The sequence below is a fragment of the Ctenopharyngodon idella genome, chromosome 17 (assembly GCF_019924925.1).
Source record: "Ctenopharyngodon idella isolate HZGC_01 chromosome 17, HZGC01, whole genome shotgun sequence".
Classification (NCBI taxonomy): Eukaryota; Metazoa; Chordata; class Actinopteri; order Cypriniformes; family Xenocyprididae; genus Ctenopharyngodon; species Ctenopharyngodon idella.
Window position 1 is genome coordinate 16,570,516 of NC_067236.1, and position 19,173 is coordinate 16,589,688.

Below are 19,173 nucleotides of genomic sequence, written 5' to 3' on the forward strand. Positions count from 1 at the left end.
ATGATTTTAATAACATATCAACATAGTGCAAAATGGTATTAAAATTATGTGTAGAAGTCATTGCTTTGTTGTAAGAATGTCCGGAAAAATTAATTTCATTGATGTCATTCGGAGTAAGCAATATAAAAGGACCATTTTGGATCAAGTCATGCGGCCAATATCATGTGACAGGATGTGACATCATTCAGACACCTGCAAAGGACCACATGGTCGTGAAGCCAAGTACACTAACTCTCTCTTAACTATTTGACAAATTCACGTTTTCACTTGCTCATACGCATGTCCTGAAACATCAGGTCATTTGGTACAACCGCTATAAAACATGGAAAAAGTTGTAATATTTTTAAAACTTGTACTAAATATAAAATGTTTGATTGTCCTTTTGCTAGCTAGCTAGATATCAGCCTGTTAGCATTGTTTGAAAATATCGTCATTCGGTATAACCAAGTGTCATTCGGTAAAACCGAAATTTTGGTTAAACCGAATGACTTTTTTGGTGACAAATTTTGTCCATCTTGTAAAAAATGACGAAAGCAGTGTTAATAGATTATAAAAACCACATAATCTCATTGTTAACACTTAATAAAACTTCAAAATTAATTATACCTCCATTGTTTTTTTACACTTTTAAAATATAACAAAATTACCAAAACTTACATCTAAAAGCTAATTCAAAATATTATAATAGTATACAAATAGTTCTGATATCATGCAGAAAATACTATTCTATCTTACGTAAAGAGAAATGTCTGCAAATTGTCCACAGTTACTTTATTGTTAAGCCAAACTCAACATCAAAACAGCTTTTGGTGTCAATAATTTAAATGGATTGATTAATAAGAAGGGTGCAGGGTTTCAGGGAACAAATTTTAAGGTAGTCAAGATGAAATACTCATTGTTCATTGTATCAACACATAATGTTTCTAGATTATAGTCTGGCTTTTTCTTCCCAAATCCTCTCAATTAGACCTTGACCAAACCTCAGTGGAGATCTTCAAAGTGAATTTAAGAGCAAAGATATTGATTTAAGAGTCCTAGGCAGACCTGTATTGAGTCAGAACCTGAACTGACTAACAATTAGATCCCTGCTTGTTATAGGTTCTTTAATAATAGACATCTGTATTAGGCAGTCTGCAAATAAATCTCTACATAATACACAGCTTAATGCTTTCAGGCTGTAATGTATCATTGTGATAAAATCTGCTGTATTTCTTGTGTGCGAGTAAACAGCCAAAAGGCCACTTATTAAGAAGTACACAAACAAACATATTTGTTAGGCAGCATAAAGTTTAGTAAAGCAGTCAGAAAAAAGGAGTGACAAACAGTAAAATGGAGTGATAAGTTGTAATGTCTCTATAAAAATACAAAAGGATAAAAGAAATCAGGTCAATATAATACACTAAAACCATACAGCTATTCTGTGTTAATAACGCATCAGTTGTTTTGGGTTTTGAAATAGTAAAAAAGAACAAAAATATGAGACGTACGAAACAAGAAATAGAAAATCAGAATCCATACGATAGCTGCTCTTGAATATTATTTACAAAGCTAAAAAGCCAGTGCATAAACATTCTGAAAAAATATAGCATTTAAAACAGGAAAATTGCATGGCATCTCAGTAATCACTGAACTTGGCAGTTGTCGTTTTGTTTTGGAGAGGAGCTGAGCCATTCCTGTTTCTCAGGGGTCTTCTTGAAGCCACGAGAGCGCCTGCTCATTTTCCGCTCTGTCACAGGGTTTTCACAGCTGTTTTCTCGTGGACTGTTGGCAAGTGGAGATGATACAGCCATATTGCTCAGGATCGCCTTAGGAGCCTGGACCTGAAAGTACATGAACAATGTCAGAAGAGAGCAACGCTGGGCTGTCAAAAATGCTTAGCAGCAATATCAATGTTCAAAAACAACTCATACCGTACAGCTCTCTGGGTGAAGTGCCAAGTGCAAAATGTATAAATATAAGATGTTGCAATCAATCAATCTTCTGTCCTCTCCTAACCCTTGTCCTATACCCAGCATGTATTTTCTGGAGAAGAACCAGTGCTGAATAGTACTTGAAAATTGGCTGTGCTGCAAGCTGACTAATGGTTTGCTCATCCTGGCTCGCATCTGTTTCATTCAAAGTTTAGTTGTTGGCTTTTCTGACATATTATCTATTAATTAGGGCTCTAAATTGTATAAAAATCTTTTGAGGGAATTAATTACATGATTTATTAATCAAACAAATTGTGTATACTGTACATATAAACGTCCCTTTTTCAGGATACTGTATTTTAAAAATAATTTTGTAAAATCCATGTAAGCTTTACAAATCATTATTGGAAAGGGTTTAAAATAGGTTTTTCATGCTTATTTAGTGAACCATAAACAATCATTGCACATGCACCTTTGGAACAGTCCTTAAGACAATTAAAGTCACAGTCACAATAACTTGAGACAGAGGCTGCATCTGAAAACTAAAAAATGCTGCCTTCGGAGGACGCATTACAAGGTAGGGAGGCATCAACGCACGTCTGAATACAAAGTTAGCTTCCTGTCTCATGAGATGCCTTCATCTGATCGATTTTTGAAGGCAGCATAGATCCTTCACTGCCTTTGATATCCCACAATTCAACGTTTTCCATTCTGCGACAGTTGAGCTAAAAAATAAAGATGGCATCTGAAAGTTGCGGTTGGTGGTCAATTTGTCTGTAAATGTATGTTTTTGACAATGGTTTCCACTTTTGATGTCATTTTTAATGAGAAATTAATATTGTAGTACTTAAATATTTGCTTAGTTATCACCAAAGTTCTCTCTATTTTACTGTAGATCATTAAACCATTACGCTGCCTCAGAAGTCTGTCCGAAATCAGTTTCGTGAGGTCTGATGCCTGATAGGGCATCGAGGCAACAAGTCAGCTGCCTAAGTTTTCGGATGCAGCCACAGATTGTAAGAGCTTTCTACTGACTCTGAAAAACACCAGAAGAAAGATGGCCAGGGTCCCTGTTCACCTGTGAGTAACATCTCACAGCAAGAACGGGCAAATCTGCAGCAGTCCATGAGGATGTTACGGAGCCCCTAAAGCAGGAGTGTCCAAGCTCTGTCCTGGAAGGCCAGTGTCCTGCAGAGTTTCGCTCCAACTTGCTTCAACACACCTGCCTGGAAATTTCTAGTATGCCTGAAGAAGACCTTGATTAGCTGGTTCAGGTGTGTTAACTGGTTGGAGCTAAACTCTGCAAGACTGTGGCCCTCCAGGAGCAGGATTGGACACCGCTTCCTTAAAGTGACCTTTGAAAAAGCAAAAAATATGAAATTTTTCACGTGCACACGAGAAACTTTTTGCGCACTCACGAGAAACTCGTGTGTTACAATTTCCGGTTTATGTATACTATAACCCATTTCCTTTGTGCGTCACAGCCATTTTACTATGAAGAAAACAGGAGTATGAATGCACATGAATTAATAAAGATATATCTGCTCAAAATTTGGCATTCGTTAGGGCAGCGTACCTCTAATATCACTACCTTGTGTCTGCTTTAACGCATCCTCTGTGACGGCCATGAAATGGGCTGATGGCGCAATACGGCAATGTGCATTGTCCTATCTGCCAAGTTTCAAGGGTCCAATAAAAAATACGGCTACATTAAAAGTGCTCAAAATTTGGCTTTCATTAGGGCAGTGTGTCATATTTCAAGGCCTTATGTCTGCTTTAACAAATGTAACTCTGTGAAGGCCAAGGAACCGTACCGCGAAATGGGCTGATGGTGCAATAGGTGGCTCAGTGTGCATTGTCCTATATGCACTATAAGTTTAATGGTTCATAAAAAACATTGGTACAGTTAAATGTGATCAAACATTTGGATATCGTTAGGGCAGTATATTTATATTGTCCCATATAAAACTTTAACGGCCAATTAAAAATATTGGTATAGTAAAATGTGCAAAATTTTTCGTATTTCTCAAGATCAAAACACCCTTTATTAAACCACTTACATTCTTACTGGTGGTGGAGAAATGCTGAGTTTCTTCATTCAATTCTAACTGTGCTTATAGCTAGCAGAGCCATAGACATTAAAGACTTTAGAAAGTGTCATGTTATATAAAGGGGAGGCTCATGCTTTAATAAATGACAAGCGAATAAGTAGCTGGATTTAGCCTCGTACTACACAGGCTGCTCTTACAAAATCCAAAATTTGACCACTTTTTAATCAGCCCAATGCACACAGCCGTATTGCCCTATTCAGCCCATTTCACAAGCGGTTTCAAGGTGAGACGTTAAAGTGGACATAAGGCTGTGATATTATAAGCCGTGGTAAGTATACTGGACCCTTGAACTTGGCAAATAGGACAATGCACACAGCCACCATCAGACCATTTCACTGCGCGATTTCTTGCCATCACAGAAGATGCATTAAAGCGGACATAAGGCAGTGATATTAGAAATACACTGCCTTAATGAAAGGCAAATTTAGATCTTTATTAATTTACTCCTGTTTTCTTCATAGTAAAATGGCAGCGGAAATAAGTTATAGTACACATAAACCAGAAATTTTAACATGAGCATGCAATACTTTCTCATGAGAATGTAATGGTTTCTCATGTAATAGTTTCTCTAGTGTTAACATGTATATTGTTTACATCTTGTGGCTATACTATTGAAGCAGTGATCATTTTAACTGTTTTAATTTTTTTTGTTAATCAACATTTTGCCGAAAGTGCTAATAATCTAGCTTAACTTGTCCTGAATCCGGACTGTTCCTTTAAAATGACACATGGAAGCAGGAATGCAGAACTTTAGCCTTTATAAAAGCTTTTCTATATCCTGAATCAGGTATTCAAGGTGGTGAAGGGTATTTCTGGGACATAAGAGTAACTCTGCAGCATGTGGTCTCCACCTCCCTTTGAATTCTTGAAGCATAAATGGGAAAATCTCCAGGAAATGGTGACCTGGGGTAAGGTGACATGATCAGAGCTACAGAGGAAGTTAAAAGCTGACAGGAGAGCTTTAATGCCTCAGAGCACTTAAATCTTTCCATCTAATCTGAAATGTCATGCAGAGTTTCATCTGGAAATGCTTTCATGGTCAGTAACTTTAAGAGTGGCATAATGAGTTAACTACAGACACATTTTCTAAAGGGTCTATGATGCCCTCCTGTGGTTAAAGCCTGAGGAATGACTAAATGTTTTCAGCTACACAATGAGTTTTAAATGACATATAAACCTCTAATAGTTTGTATTCCCCCATTTTTGATTTTAAAATAACTTAAAATTGATTATATTAGATATATATTCTCTGTAATTAGGATAACATTTTTAGCTTTGTAACTATTTTGGTCTACTCTTAAAAATTTGGTATTACCGTACTGCTAATACTGTTGACAAATTGTTTGTTTTTCCAAATCTGTAAACTGATTTAAATAAATGCATCTATTTGTAAATGTAATAAAGTGGATGTTAATGTATTGTTGAGTCTAGATCATGGTTCCCAAACTTCTTAGAGTGGCAAACCCCCTGACGCATTTAACATCCTTCTGCGTAAGAAGTAAAAATGTTCAATAGAGAAATATGCAATGATGGTAAAAATAAAGTGATACTTTTAAATTTTAAACTAAAATCACCAGTTGGTGGCGTTAAGTCACTGTCTTAATGAGTGAGCCATCGAGTCATTAAAGCGGGACTCAGTAGTTTTTCAAATACACTGTTTGGAAGTTAGTCGGCCGATACCAACAACAAACGTCTAACCAATCAGCATTAGGGGGCGTATGACGGTCGAGGAGAGAGAACAAGCAAGAGGGAGATTTGAAAAGAAGAAAACAAAACAAAACTGCAGAACGAGAGATGGGACACAATACAAAAGAGCTCAAAAGAATATTTAGTAATAGTTTTTTAAACCTTTACTTGGAAAGATGTAGTTGGTTGTGGTTGCAGGAAATAGACAGGTAGTTCCACTCACTGTGTTTGATTTTCTGCCCTCTGCTGTCTGTTTGGAGATTTGCACAGGATGTTCTGCTAATACGGAGCTCTGCTGAGCTGCAGTTGTTCGGGCGACCAGACGAGGGCTGCAGCGCTGTGCTGTGGTTCTGCGAATGATGAATGGGCTCATCTCTCCAATTGGAATATCCGCAAAACCTGTACAGAATAAAGTGATGTAGATGTATAAAAATAGCAATCGATGACTTCATTCTTCGATTGTGATAGTTTCATTGAGAACAACTCACATATAAATGTTGATGTGTTGCCTTGATGTGGAAAGTTGTGGCATGAGTACAACGAATGGCAAATTGTGATAACCTCTCACCTTTCTGAACAAGTTCAGGCAAACCCTCTGGTCTGAAATCCTCATCGTCTTGCGTGGCTTTAGGTGTGGCAGCCGCAGCTTTCAGTCTCTTGGTGATACTGTGCAGGGCTTCCTGTGCTTTGCTGGGGGTATCATCTGCTGCTCTTTGTCTCTTTCCTGCTGGCACGCTCTTGGTGTCTTCCACTGGCTTATTGTTCTCCATGTCACTCTTCTCAGACCTCAGGGACCTCCTGCTCTTGGGTGTCTTTGTCTGGGTGCTCAACTGATTGAGCTGGCTCTTGAGGCTTTCATTAGGTCTCTTCCAACTTGTGAACTTTGATCATGAGGCTGCAGTATCGGTCCATGCTGTCGTCCGCCTCACGGCTCTTTTCCTCCAGAGCTTCCTTCAGCTCCTGTAGTTCTTCCTGCAGGGCATCACTGCTGCCATCACCTGTTAAATATGAAAGATGAAGTAAAATTGATTTTATAAAAAAGGGACTATCTATCTTGTTTTTAAGTGATATACTGTGTCCAAAAGTCTGAGATTACCAGTAAAAATGCTTGTACTTTGCATGAGAAACATGAAAAAATGGCTGATGTGAAATCACTTGACAAAGAAGGAAAAAAGGAGCTTGCCTTGCCTTACTATATAGACTAAGTGTGTTTTTATGTTCTCTTGAGTTTTGTCCATACCTTGTTTCTGTGAGGCCTGCAGTGCTGCTATCTGTTGTCCCTGCTGCTGAAGTTCTTCCTGAAGTGCCTGCTTCTCACTCTCCAGCTGTTTGCATGACTTCATCCACAAATTGATCTTACTCATAGCACTGTCCTTCTCCTTGGACAAGCGCACAACCTTTGAGTCTAACTCTGCCTACAGGGATCAAGACCAATAAATATAAAAGTTAATTACTTTACTACATCTTAAATATAGAATGACAGTTGTGTCCAAAATAATTAAAAATGAACAGAAACAACAACAACAACAACAACATAATAATACCTTTTCATTTTCACAATATCCCAGTTTATTTTGTAACTCCTTTAAGGCAGACTCCACATCTGCATTTTGAGACTTGAAGCTATTGAGGTCAGATAGATACTGTGCAGCCCTTTCTTCAACCACCATCTTTTCTTCCTTCAGTGTATTAATCTCCATCTCATGCTGTAGAACATATAAAGTAATAAAAACAGTAATAATAAAAAAAAATTAAAAACAGTAACATTGTGAAATATTATTACAATTTAAAGTAACTTATATTTTAAATTTAAAAATATTTTTTAATTAAAATTATAAAATGTAATTCATTCCTGTGATGGCAAAGCAGAATTTTACCCCATTACTCCAGTGTTACCGATTATTCTATTACATTTTGTGACTCAGCACTCAAGTATTTTCTTTCAGAATTTCATAAAAGCTCAAACATTATAATCATGCATCTGGTGAATAAACACTCTTGATACTGTGCCTTTATGTTATTTGTGACTTTTTTCAATTGAATTCAACATTTCACAATAAAATTAAAACATTAAAACTATTATGCATTATGTTACCATAACACCCTTTGCCAGAATGCACAGCACTACTCTTCTAAAAAGAACATTTTTGCAATATTACACCTGCCCACCTGCTGCTGTATATGTTTTAGGTTCTCCTCATGTCTCCTGTTATTTTCCTTCATCTGAACCTCATGATTTTCTTGAATATCAGATACATTTTTCTGCAGACCATCTTTCTCTATTGTCAATGCTTCCAAGCCAAGCTGAAAGGTGCAATGAAAATGTAGTGTAAGCACAGACTGAACATCAATGAAGCCAGTGTAAATCATGGTGAAGGAAAATACTTACCTTGTACATTTCGATTTGTTTTTGAGACTCCTGCAGTTGACAAGTCAACTGATTTTGATTAATCTCCAATACATTATGCCTTTCCCTTGCCTCAGACAGTTCTTGCTGATGTTGCGTGTGGAGGTGCAAACTGCTCTCATGTAGTACATTTAACTGAAAATGAGTGCAAATAAATGAATAGATGTGAAATGAAAATGAGGGGGAAAAAATAAACTGCTAAAGGTGATGAAAAAATACCTTTTCTGTAAGTTCTGAGTTCATGAGCTTCATTGCATCAAGTTGGCTCTCTAGCTGTTGGATATTGCTCTCTAGAGAAGTGATATTTTTCTGCATGACCTCTATCTTGGAAGACTGCAAATGAGTCTTCTCCTCCAGCTGTGCAATAGTAGACTGTAACTCAACCTTGTCCTTTTGCAATTCATCACGCTCTTCCTGAATTGAAGATAGCACACGCAGCTCATCTATTTGTGACTGAAGTCGGGCGTTTTCTTTGCTAAGCTCCTGCTGTCTGTTTTCAAAGTCTTCCAAGACTGACTTGTTGGTTGAACAAAGCTCCGCCTGACACCTTTCATATTCAAGGACTCTCTGGGCAAACTCTTTGTTTTCAGATTGCAAAGACAGCAACTGAGAGGTCAAATCCTGTGCTTTCAGTTCTTTCGATTCTACCTCTGTTCGACAGAGTTGAAGTTCCTCCTCCATGGCACCAACTTTAAATTGGAAGTCTGTGATCATTTGTTGCTGGTTCACTGTTGCCTCTTCCACAGATTTAAGCTTTTCAGAAGCTGCTTGATTGGACAACTGCAATTCCTCAATTAGACTGTTCTTTTGCTGAAGTTCTTGCTCAAGTTTATACTTCTCCTCCTTGAGATCCTTCAGCTCGGTGACCATCTCTTCAATTTTCTTGGTAAGCTCTTGCTTTTCAACCTGTATTTCCTCGAGCTCAGCTTTGGCACTCTCTGCTTGAAGAATGGCATCCTCAAGATTCTGTTCAGAAAGTTCTTTTTCTCTCTCGAGCTTTTCAATGTTGTCCTGAAGAACATCTGCCTTCCTCTGTGCAGCTTTGAGCAGCTGACTCATGTGGTTCTTTTTCCGTTCATCAGATTCAATTCGTACCTTCAGTTTTTCAATGCCCCGTCTCATCTGTGCTACTTCCTCCTGAGTAGAAATCAACCTGGAGGCTATTTCACCTTTCTCCAAGAGGGACGATTCAAGGGACTGGGACAGCCTGACATTTTCATTCTCAAGTGAATGGATTCTGGAAGACATGTTTTCAGACTCTCTTGAAGCAAAATTCTCATCGTTCTTTAAACCGTTCAATTCACTTAACAAAATTTTATTGTCTTCAGACAAAAGAGCCACTGTATTCTCAAAGTTTTGAGACTGTTGAATTAGTTGCTCTTTTTCTCTCCTCAGGACATCAATTTGGTTAGATGCAGCTTCGTTTTGCCTTTTCCCTGCCCTAATGTCCTCTTCTAGTTCTTTTATAAGTTCTCGTGTATCAGTCTCTCTCTTCTCCAGAAGCTCAGCCTTTTCTTTCCACTTCATTAAGGAGTGATTTTCACTTTCCCTTTCATCAGCACACAAAATAAGCTCTTCTTTGAGTCGCCCACCTTCTGCCATAGTTGTATTAAGTTGTTGTTCAAGGCTGCAATTTGTCCTCCTAGCTGCTTCAAGCTCTGCTGCTTGCCTTTGTTTCTGTTCTTGTATCTCCTCTATGTCAGCCTCCATGGACAGGATGTGCTTCTCTAAATTGGCCTTCTCAGAACGCACTCTTTTTAGTTCGCTCTCAATCTGGAAAAATTTCTCATCCCACTCACCTTTTGCCATCTCTAAGCTTTCCATCATCTCTATAACATCTGAGAGCTGGCATTTGGAGGTCTGTAGCTGTAGTTCCAATGAATCAATCTCTATTTTCAACTCTCCAATGTGATTGTTCAGTTTCTGGTTTTCTTGAGTGACAGACATCAATTTGCCTGTGCTGTTTGTCTTTTCTATTTCCATTTCACGGACTTTGCCCTCCAAGTCTGAGCACAAATGTTTTCTAATTGCCATTTCAGATTCCAAGACTTCAAACTGGGATTGCAAATGCCGAATCTCCTCTTCTCGCGTCCTCAGAGTTTCCTTAAGCGCTTCAAGTTCCACAAGTGATTTTTCACTTTCCTGGCTAATATCTGGAGTGGAGTCTGACTGTTCAGGATGATGCATTATGTTTTCCTGTGCTTCAGATGTCTTTTTTTCCATTTCCTGATCAAGATGAAAAAAATGTTATAAATACAAATGAAGAGAAATGAAATGAAATAGCTTTTTGATATCAGCAGTGCTGTAAACTTATTTTACCCAGGTACATTTTCAAAATGCAATGATTTACAAGGGAACTGTCATTTTCTAGGTTTTTTTTTTTCATACTGATGGCATGATTGTAACATAACACAAAAGGAAGTTTTCAGTTCACTGATGCAATTGTAAAAATGTGCAGATCAAAGCCAATCATAATTTATTTCACAAGTGAAATTCACATTTGAGTCAGCAATTTAACTGATAAAATTCATAAAATCTGAAATTACATTGTGAGATAAATAGGTTACCTGCGAGGTTTCAGTAGCCAGTAAGGAGGATGATGATGCAAGGTCCAATTCCTGCAGTTGCTGCATGGTTGTCTCCAGTTGTGAGGACAAGATCTCTGTGTGTTGTTTTTCTTCTCTGAGTTTGGCCTCCAACTCATTTTTGATATTGAGCATTTGGTCCTCCATGCTCTGAAGCTCTTTAGAATGCTGTAATTTGAGTTGCTCTATTTTAACCCCAGTTTGCTCCTCCATGGTTCTGACAGTCTCCCTAAGAACATGAGATAACTCCTCTAGCTCCCTGGATTGATTTTGCATTAGCTCTTTCAGTGTTAATTGTTTGATATCCTCATCTGATGACAAGGATGTTTGGGCCTCTTCTTGTGAATTAAGCTGCTCTCCAGGTGATGAAATATTCAGAACAGAAGTGTCTTCTTCAAAGGGCAAAATAGATGTGTTGGCAAATGCCATTTCGCAAATATCTTGGTCATTCTCATATGCGATTTGCTCTTTATTAATTGTGTCTGCATCAGAGTTTGGAGCAAGATTCTTCTCAGACTGAAGCTGTTCTATGTGAGTTTGCTGTTCCACAATCTGAGATAGCAGACAATCATGTGCCTGCTTTATTTTTTCCATTTGCTCCTGAGAATTCTGAGCATCTGCTTTTAATTCCTGGATATCAGATTCCAACTTTAGTTTTTGTTCCATAAGATTGTTGTGCATTGCTTCAAGGTTTGCCCGCTTGCACTTCTCTTGCTCTAGGGAAACTTTAAGTTTTTCATTAGTTACACTGAGAGACTCCAACTCTGTGACTAATGCAGAACTAGACTGTTGTTCCTTTTGTGTTTTCTCCAAACATGCAGATAGTTGTGACACTTCAAGTACACTCTTTGTATAGTCGTCTTTGACGGACTCAAGCTCTGCTTGTAGGGTGGACCTCTGGGCCTCGCTCTCACCTAACTTTGCTTCAAGAACACTGATGTTGCCTTGCAGCTCCTCTACTTGTGCATCAAAGGAATTAATGCAGGTTTCATTATCTTCAAGATCCATCTGCAACATTTCAAGCTGTACTTTGATTTTGCTCATGTTCATATTTTTTTCATTCAATGTCTCTAATGCTTTAGCTTGCTCAGATTGGGCCTCCTGAAGTTTGTTTTTCAAAGATTCAATCTCACATGATTTTGCATCTTCTTGGCTTTTCAGAACGACCAAAGCAGCTCTGAGACTTTCTATCTCCTGCTCATGCGGAAATGCATTTTGTTTCAAGTCTTCAAGTTCCTGTGCAACTTTCTGATAGGAATCAGTGACCTCCTTGAGTTGGTCCTTTGATAAGTCAAGATCTTGCTTCAGCTTTACCTTTTCGAGAGCAGCCTCCTCTAGGTCTTCTGAAGCATTTCTGGCCTCCAAACATTTTCTCTGTAATTCTGCCTCAAGAACACAAATGCGCTCCTCCAAATTCTTTTGTTTTTTAAAATGAGTTTCCATTTCAGAGGCATAAACAGGCAGATTCCTTGTTATGTCTCTCAGTGAGCTCCTTGATACTTGTCTCTAATAAAGTTTTTTCTTCAGATCTGTCTAGTAATTTTTTTTCCAGACTTAAATTCAGCTCTACAGAAGTGTCAAACCTTTTCTGAAGACTTTCTAGGGAATTCTTTAGTGTGGCAGACAAATGATTTGAGGCCTCAAGCTCACTTTGTATTAAAGCAATCTTTTCTGCCATGACATCTTTTTCAGCAAGTGCTTCTGTCATTATGGAAACCTGTTTAATGTGATTTTCTTTCTCTTGGCAAACAACATCATGGAGTTTTTGAAGGCTTTCATACTTCTCAGATAGATCGTTTGCTTTATTTTCGATCTCTTGTTGTTTTACTTCAAGTTGTGCATTATCCTGCTCTAAGCTTGATGCTTTCCTTCTTTCTTCTTCTATATCTTTTCCAAGATTCTCAGCTATTGTCTTCTGATTTTCCAACTCAGTGGCGGTCTGAACTTGTAGCTCCTTTATTTTTTCTAAGGAACTTCTGGTTTCTTCTGCCTCAGAAACAAGACAATTAAACTGCTCTTCAAGAGAACAGAAGGACTTATTCTTTTCTAGCAGAGATTCAACTTCATGAATAAGATCTTTTTCCCTCTTTTCTACCAAAGACACTTTCTCTACTAGATCTTCTTTGACTTTAGAAAGATCATCAAGCTTTTCTTGAATATCTGCATTTAAATCTTTTTGAGACTTTAGGTCTGATTCCAAGAGGGCAATATTCTCAAGAACCTCCTGCAGGGATGTTTCCACATTCAGTTTTTCTTGTTCCAACTCTTTGTTTTGTGCAAGGCGGTCTTCACATTCTTTAGCCAACATGTCTTTTTCCTCTTTGATTTTCTCTAGCTCCTGCTCTCGCAAGGCAAAGGATTCCTGAAGATGCTCAATCTCAGTTCTGTTCAGTTCAATAATGGAGTCCTTTGATTTAACCAGGTCACAAGCACTTTCATATTCTGCAAGGAGTTGACCATGGGCCTGCTCCATTCCTTCAACCTTACTTGTTTCTTGATGCAGTTTAGTTTCAAGCTCGCTCACCTGCTCCTGCATTAGAGTGATTTGTTGCTTCAAATTGTCCATCTCCTTATTATGTTTTTGATGTGTCTCACTAAGTTGTTGTTGAAGCTCCTCATACACTCTACCCTTTTCCTCCAGCTCCACACATTTTATAAGCAGTTCACCTTTGAGTGAATCAATCTGACCAGATAGGCAAATCTTCTCATTTTCTAAATCTTGCATCCTTTTCTGAAAGCCATCATGAGCATCACTGAGTTCGGCCTTGTCTTTCTCCAGATTTGCAATTTTATTCTGCATTTCCTGATGGTTGGATTCAGCGTTGTTAATCAACTGTTCCTTTTCATTTTTCCATTCCATAAGAACCTCATACTCTTTCTTCAGCTCAGAAATTTCTTTTTGACAGGAGTTTGAGGTCATTTTAAGGTCTTCATTTTCTTTCTCCACAGCACAAATCTTACTAGCTTTGAGTTCAACTTCATGAACTTGTTTTTGCAACTCAGCCTGAGTCTTCATATTCTTTGCTTCTGTTTCAGCCAGAGTTTTCTTGACACTTTCTAATTCTTGAGATGATGATGCACTTTGGCGGTCCATTTTTTTGTGAAGCTCAGTTAGTTCATCACTCTGGGTTTGTGTCTTAACTGAAAGTAACAAGTAAAAATTATTAGATAAAGCATTTCTTTAGAGTTTTTTTTAAAAGGTTTTAAATGTTATATAATATTGAAAATGTACCAGTGAGATTTATTACACTTTTAAAACATACTTTTTAAATCATCCACCATTGTGCGGCTTTTGGCAAGGTTTTGCTCAATATTTTGTTTTTCCTCTTCAAGTTGTTTGACCCTCTTCATTCCTTGTTCTAACTGACAACTGAGAGTGTTCTTCTCTCTCTGCATCTCCTAAGATGAGCAGAAACAAGACAATTACATGCTTTTAAACTTTAGTCTGCACACTCCATAAAGTAAAATCTATTATTATTAAATGAAAGCAAGCCAACTAATACCTTATCTTTAACAGATACACAAAGAACTTACATCAAATTTCTTCTTCAACTCTGCCTCCTTCACTTGACTCGCCTGTAATGCCTGCTCAGACCTGAGAAGTTTCTGTTTTATCTCTTCCAAATCTTTCTCCAGCCGATTCTTTAGAGCAGTTACCTTTGAAACCAATGGCATTCTGTTGTGATTAACTTGTTACTTTATACACATTTTGGCCATTAATTAATAAAAAAAGAAACAAAGAAAGAAAATATACTGTTATTCATAACATTCATAAAACAATATTCAGAGTTGAATTTTCAAATTACCTTATCCATATCTGACTGCAAAACATTGTAGTCTTTTTTGGCTTGCTGGATCTCCATACTCATTTTATTTTTCACCTGGTTAAATTGCTGATCAAGAGCTTGATGGGAGCTTTGAAGTTGTGCAAGTTCCTGAAATGAGTGAGAAGACAAACATTTGTCAGTTTCAGCTCATCCAATAAGCAGAAATATAAAACAAATGTTAAATTATATTTGACAGTAAGGAGACAAGACCTTTTGACTCTCTCTCTCCTGGTCTTTGATTTTCTGCTCCAGAGATCTATGCACGCTTTCAGCATTATGTCTCTGACAGTTCATCTCCTCTGTTACCTGCTTCAGCTTTATCTCAACTGATGAACACTGAGGAGCCAAGGACAAGATAACTTATTATATACACTTATATAATATATATAATATGCAGTATAAATGCATTACACGGACCTACTTTACCTTAGAAACCGACTGCTCATACTGGCCTGTAACCTTTGTGAGTTCATCTCTGGACTTGCTCAGGAGTTTGTCCTTCTCTGCCAGATCTTTCCTGGCCATTTCGAGTTGACTTTGAATTTCACTGAATTTATTAATCTGATTCTTCATATCTTTCTCTTGAGCCTGAAGACGGAGCTCTAACTCAGAAACCCTTGACCTCAGATCTGAGCAATATAAGAAAGCACAAAAAAGCAACAAATGTGTGACCTCAAGGCATATAAAGATTATCTCTGTAGTGCTGTATTCAAAAGCATATTCTCAATTACGTAATAAAAAAATAAATCTATCTGTAAGGTCAGACCAACCTTGATTTATAGTCTTAAGCTGTTCCATCTGCTGTGATCCAGCTGTGTCACTTTGAGTGCCTGATGTGAACTGCTGGTGGGGCTTTATTGGTGTGTCATCAAAAGACCACGACATCCCAGAGGGTCCGTTTCTTCTCCTAGATGGTGTCTCCATCACAGTCTGAGACTGATGACTGTGTGTTTGGTCTTGCTGCCAAGGGAAAATCGAGGACCCTGTCTGCTGTCTTGCAATGTCTTTATGGCTCACCGCAGACTGGTTCAGAAGCTTCAGGTGTTACAAAAGAAAGATGCATTATTACTATTTAGTAAATTGAAGGGTTAGTTCAATCAAAAATAAATTCTGTCATCATTTACTCACCTTCATGTCGTTCCAAAACAGACTTTTGTTCATCTTTGGAACACAAATGAAGATTTTTAATGAAATCTGAGAGAATTCTGTCCCTCCACTGATAGTCTATGTAACTACCACTTTGATGCTTCAAAAAGTTCATAAAGAGATTGTAAAACTAATCCATATGAATTGAGCAGTTTAGTCCACATTTTCTGAAGAGACATGATTGTTTTATATGATGAACAGATTAAATTTAGGCTTTTATTCACAGATAAACATTGATAAGTGAACATAAACAGAGGCTCAACTGAACCTGCTTGATGCGCGAGAACGAACCTTATTGGTTCTTGCGGAAGCTCAAACGTGCTGTGTAACACACGAAAATGAACCTCACTGGTTTTCGCACGTCAAGCAAACATGCTTGAGCTTGTTTACCAGAACTGATGTGTGAGCTGATGAATGTTTATATGTAAATAAAAGCCTAAATTCAATCTGTTCATCATATAAAGCGATCGTGTTTTAGTTTTACAATCTCTTTATGAACTTTTTGAAGCATCAAAGAGGTAGTTGTGCAGACTGTCAATGGAGGGAGAGAAATCTCTCAGATTTCATTAAAAATATCTTCATTTGTGAAGATATGAACGAAAGTCTTATGGGTTTGGGACGACATGAAATAACCCTTTAATATAACATCTAGCTACAAGGCTAGTATTTTACTTACTTTTACATGCATGACTTTGATTTCAGCTTCCAACCGCTTCCGCTCCTCAACCTCTCGATTGTACTTTTCCTGTAGTTCACTTATTTTTGAGTCTGAGGATGCAATTTTAGTGTTAAATTGTGTTGCATTTATTCTGAATTGCATTTTTATTTTCTGTAATTCATATCTTACCTTGTTGCCAATGATTAGGTGTTGCAGGGGTTGCAAAAGTTTTCTGTGGTGTATTAAACTGCTGGATTTCTGAAGAATGTGAAGTTTGGGATCGTTCCAATTCATGCTTATACCTGAATAAAAAAACATAAATTAAGCCTTATTTGGCTAGTTTAAAATATGTTTTGACACAAGGTTATTACACATATATAAAAGTTGGTTAACCAATTTTTAAAAATAATGATATTATAATGACAACCTTGTCACAACGAAGTATTAAACACAGTCCACTTACTTTTTGACCTCTTGTTCTAGTCTATCAATCTGCTTCTTGCACAAGTTCAGTTGCCCCTCCAGATAATTCACCTGTTGCTCCTTCGTTTGGATATCATGTGTAAGTTTCTGTTTAGTCTTTTCCAGATTTTCACAAGACTCTACCAAAGACTGGTTCTCCCTCTTAAGGGCAGACGCTTCACTTTTCTCACTGTCCATCTGTAGGGAAATACAATACACAAAATGGAGATATTTAACATTTATCAAGATGCTATACCTGAGGAAATCTACTCCAATGTTTCTCAGGTAACTGACCTTTTGCCTCTGTTTCTGTAAAGTAGCTTCAAGGGAATCCATCTGAAACTGTTTCTGTTGCCTTTCCTTCTTTAACTTGTCAAGCTGCCCTTCAATCTCTTGGATCTTTTGTAAGGCCTTTGCAGGAAGGCCATCCTTCCACTCTTCTACAGCCCAGCTCATACTTACTGAAGACGCTGTGTTGCTCCTCAAAGACACACTGGCATGCTCTGAACAATGCAATAAGACACACATTTGTTTTATAAAACTCATCAAGCAGATAAAATATTATAGAATCATTTATGTATAACCTAACACTGAGATAAAACAGGCTACATAATATTGGCACAATTGATTATTTACAATAGTATACATGATTTAACACTGTCAGATACAAAAATGTGTCTCACATTTATTATAAATATTGGCAAATCTACAATTCATTTAAATTAAATGGAGACTTGAGGATGGTTTCGAATTGATTTTCAGCTTCATCTACTGCATGGTCACCAGTCTGACAGAAAATCTTATGATGTTGACAATTATAGTTCACAAAATAATCATGTTATACATTTCACACATGCTGTAGCTATTTAGTTTGCTTGCTAGGACCTACTTAAAATGAGAGATTATTATAGATGTATTTATGTGACAGAGTTTACATGCCACAAGTCATGAACAATACATTTAGTATTGTAACAATAACTTAAAAACAGAAAAACTACAGATCTTATCAGGACTTTTTTAGACTCAAATCAAGTGAAATATTGAAATATGACCTCCAGGATGAAAACAGAGTTTGATATTAAGTTACCTGATTTCACTAATATTTTAGGGACCTTATAAGAGGTTTATGTAATAAAAATTACCTTCTTCAACCTAAAGTTTCTTTAAACAATTAAAATTTATTTTCGGTAAATATATTTGAATCTATATAAGTAGTTAGTTATGATCTGAGGGGGTTTTAGGTTTAGTAAGTGATATATTTTTATAGAACAGACAAATAAATAAATATAAATTGCACATATGTTTAAATCATATATGTTTTAATGGCAGGTAAAGTTACGAAAAAATGTTTCATATATTAAATAAACACGAGGCGACTAGTATGACACATTACTAAATAATAGAAATCATCACGCGGATAGTTTTAAGATATCAAACAAATGACTTTATAACGACAGAGACTTTTGACATTCCATTCTTAACAATGAAATACTACATTCTACAAATATATATATATATATTTCTTACCAGAAATAAAGAAAGAGCCCCTCACGGTTACTCCGCTATTACGCTCAAGGTTCTGCTCTTGTGTTTTTCTTCAGTTACTAGAGTGAAAAATTCAAAAAGAGTTCAACATCGTTGTTGACCGAATGCAGCGTCGCCATTGGCGCGTTTGACATGTGACGTAGGAACATATCGGCCCCTGATTGGACATTCCTGTCCATTCGAATTTAACTCCACCCATTCTTTTATATTTTATTTCGGAATTTAAATGAACGACTTATCGGGTGGATCAGTTAGCTCTCATCCAAAAGTCCAGACAACCGACGACTAACAGGGAGAGATAGAGAGAGAGAGAGAAAAAAAAACACATTTATAGACACACCTGAAGACAAATAAACGCTTCAAAGCTCAAACTCGTTTAATCATGCTTGTCTCGTCTGTATAATTGGTGGCATTTGAAACTGGGCTTTGAACAAACCTGATGACCATAGTAAATGCACCACATGATTTGTGTTTATGTGTAAAGATTTCTAATCCCTTGCTGTTATACACTTCTGAATGGTTACACTTCTGTTCCTGTTTGTCTTCCTGAATGCAGTGATCTGTAGGGATATGAATGGCACCATACTGCTTCCAAAGGGCTCTGCCAAACACGTGCTCTGGGTCATAGCAGATGGTATGAGAGCCATATATGGATTTCATCTCCATGGTTACTGCCAGGGATGCAGCACAGCTTATAAAGAGACTTATGACCAAAACAATAGCAGATGATGATGATTACAAGTCGCACACTTCAAATTCAAACATAAATGTGTTATTTTGATGCTGGTTGCATGTCTTAATTGAATAGTTTGAATTCCATAAAAAAAAAAAAAAAA

At 37.2% G+C, this 19,173-nt stretch overlaps 2 protein-coding genes across 2 annotated transcripts; both read right to left on the reverse strand.

Moving 5' to 3' along the window:
- Positions 1 to 1,269: 1,269 nt before the first annotated feature.
- On the reverse strand, positions 1,270 to 12,142 carry cenpf (centromere protein F). Its single transcript, XM_051868041.1, is given in 10 exon segments — positions 1,270 to 1,820; positions 5,931 to 6,106; positions 6,276 to 6,567; positions 6,569 to 6,705; positions 6,948 to 7,122; positions 7,252 to 7,413; positions 7,877 to 8,011; positions 8,097 to 8,249; positions 8,334 to 10,340; positions 10,682 to 12,142. Coding segments are annotated over 10 exon segments (4,896 nt in total). The 3' UTR covers positions 1,270 to 1,622.
- A 1-nt stretch (position 12,143) lies between these two features.
- LOC127498558 (centromere protein F-like) lies at positions 12,144 to 19,063 on the reverse strand. Its single transcript, XM_051868042.1, has 12 exons — positions 18,320 to 19,063; positions 17,087 to 17,295; positions 16,794 to 16,990; positions 16,520 to 16,632; positions 16,349 to 16,440; positions 15,297 to 15,561; positions 14,953 to 15,155; positions 14,737 to 14,862; positions 14,506 to 14,634; positions 14,234 to 14,356; positions 13,963 to 14,098; positions 12,144 to 13,840 (listed from the first exon to the last, which is right to left on the reverse strand). Exons 2-12 carry the CDS (start codon positions 17,246 to 17,248, stop codon positions 12,144 to 12,146), a joined length of 3,243 nt encoding a protein of 1,080 aa, XP_051724002.1. The 5' UTR covers positions 17,249 to 17,295; positions 18,320 to 19,063.
- Positions 19,064 to 19,173: the final 110 nt, after the last annotated feature.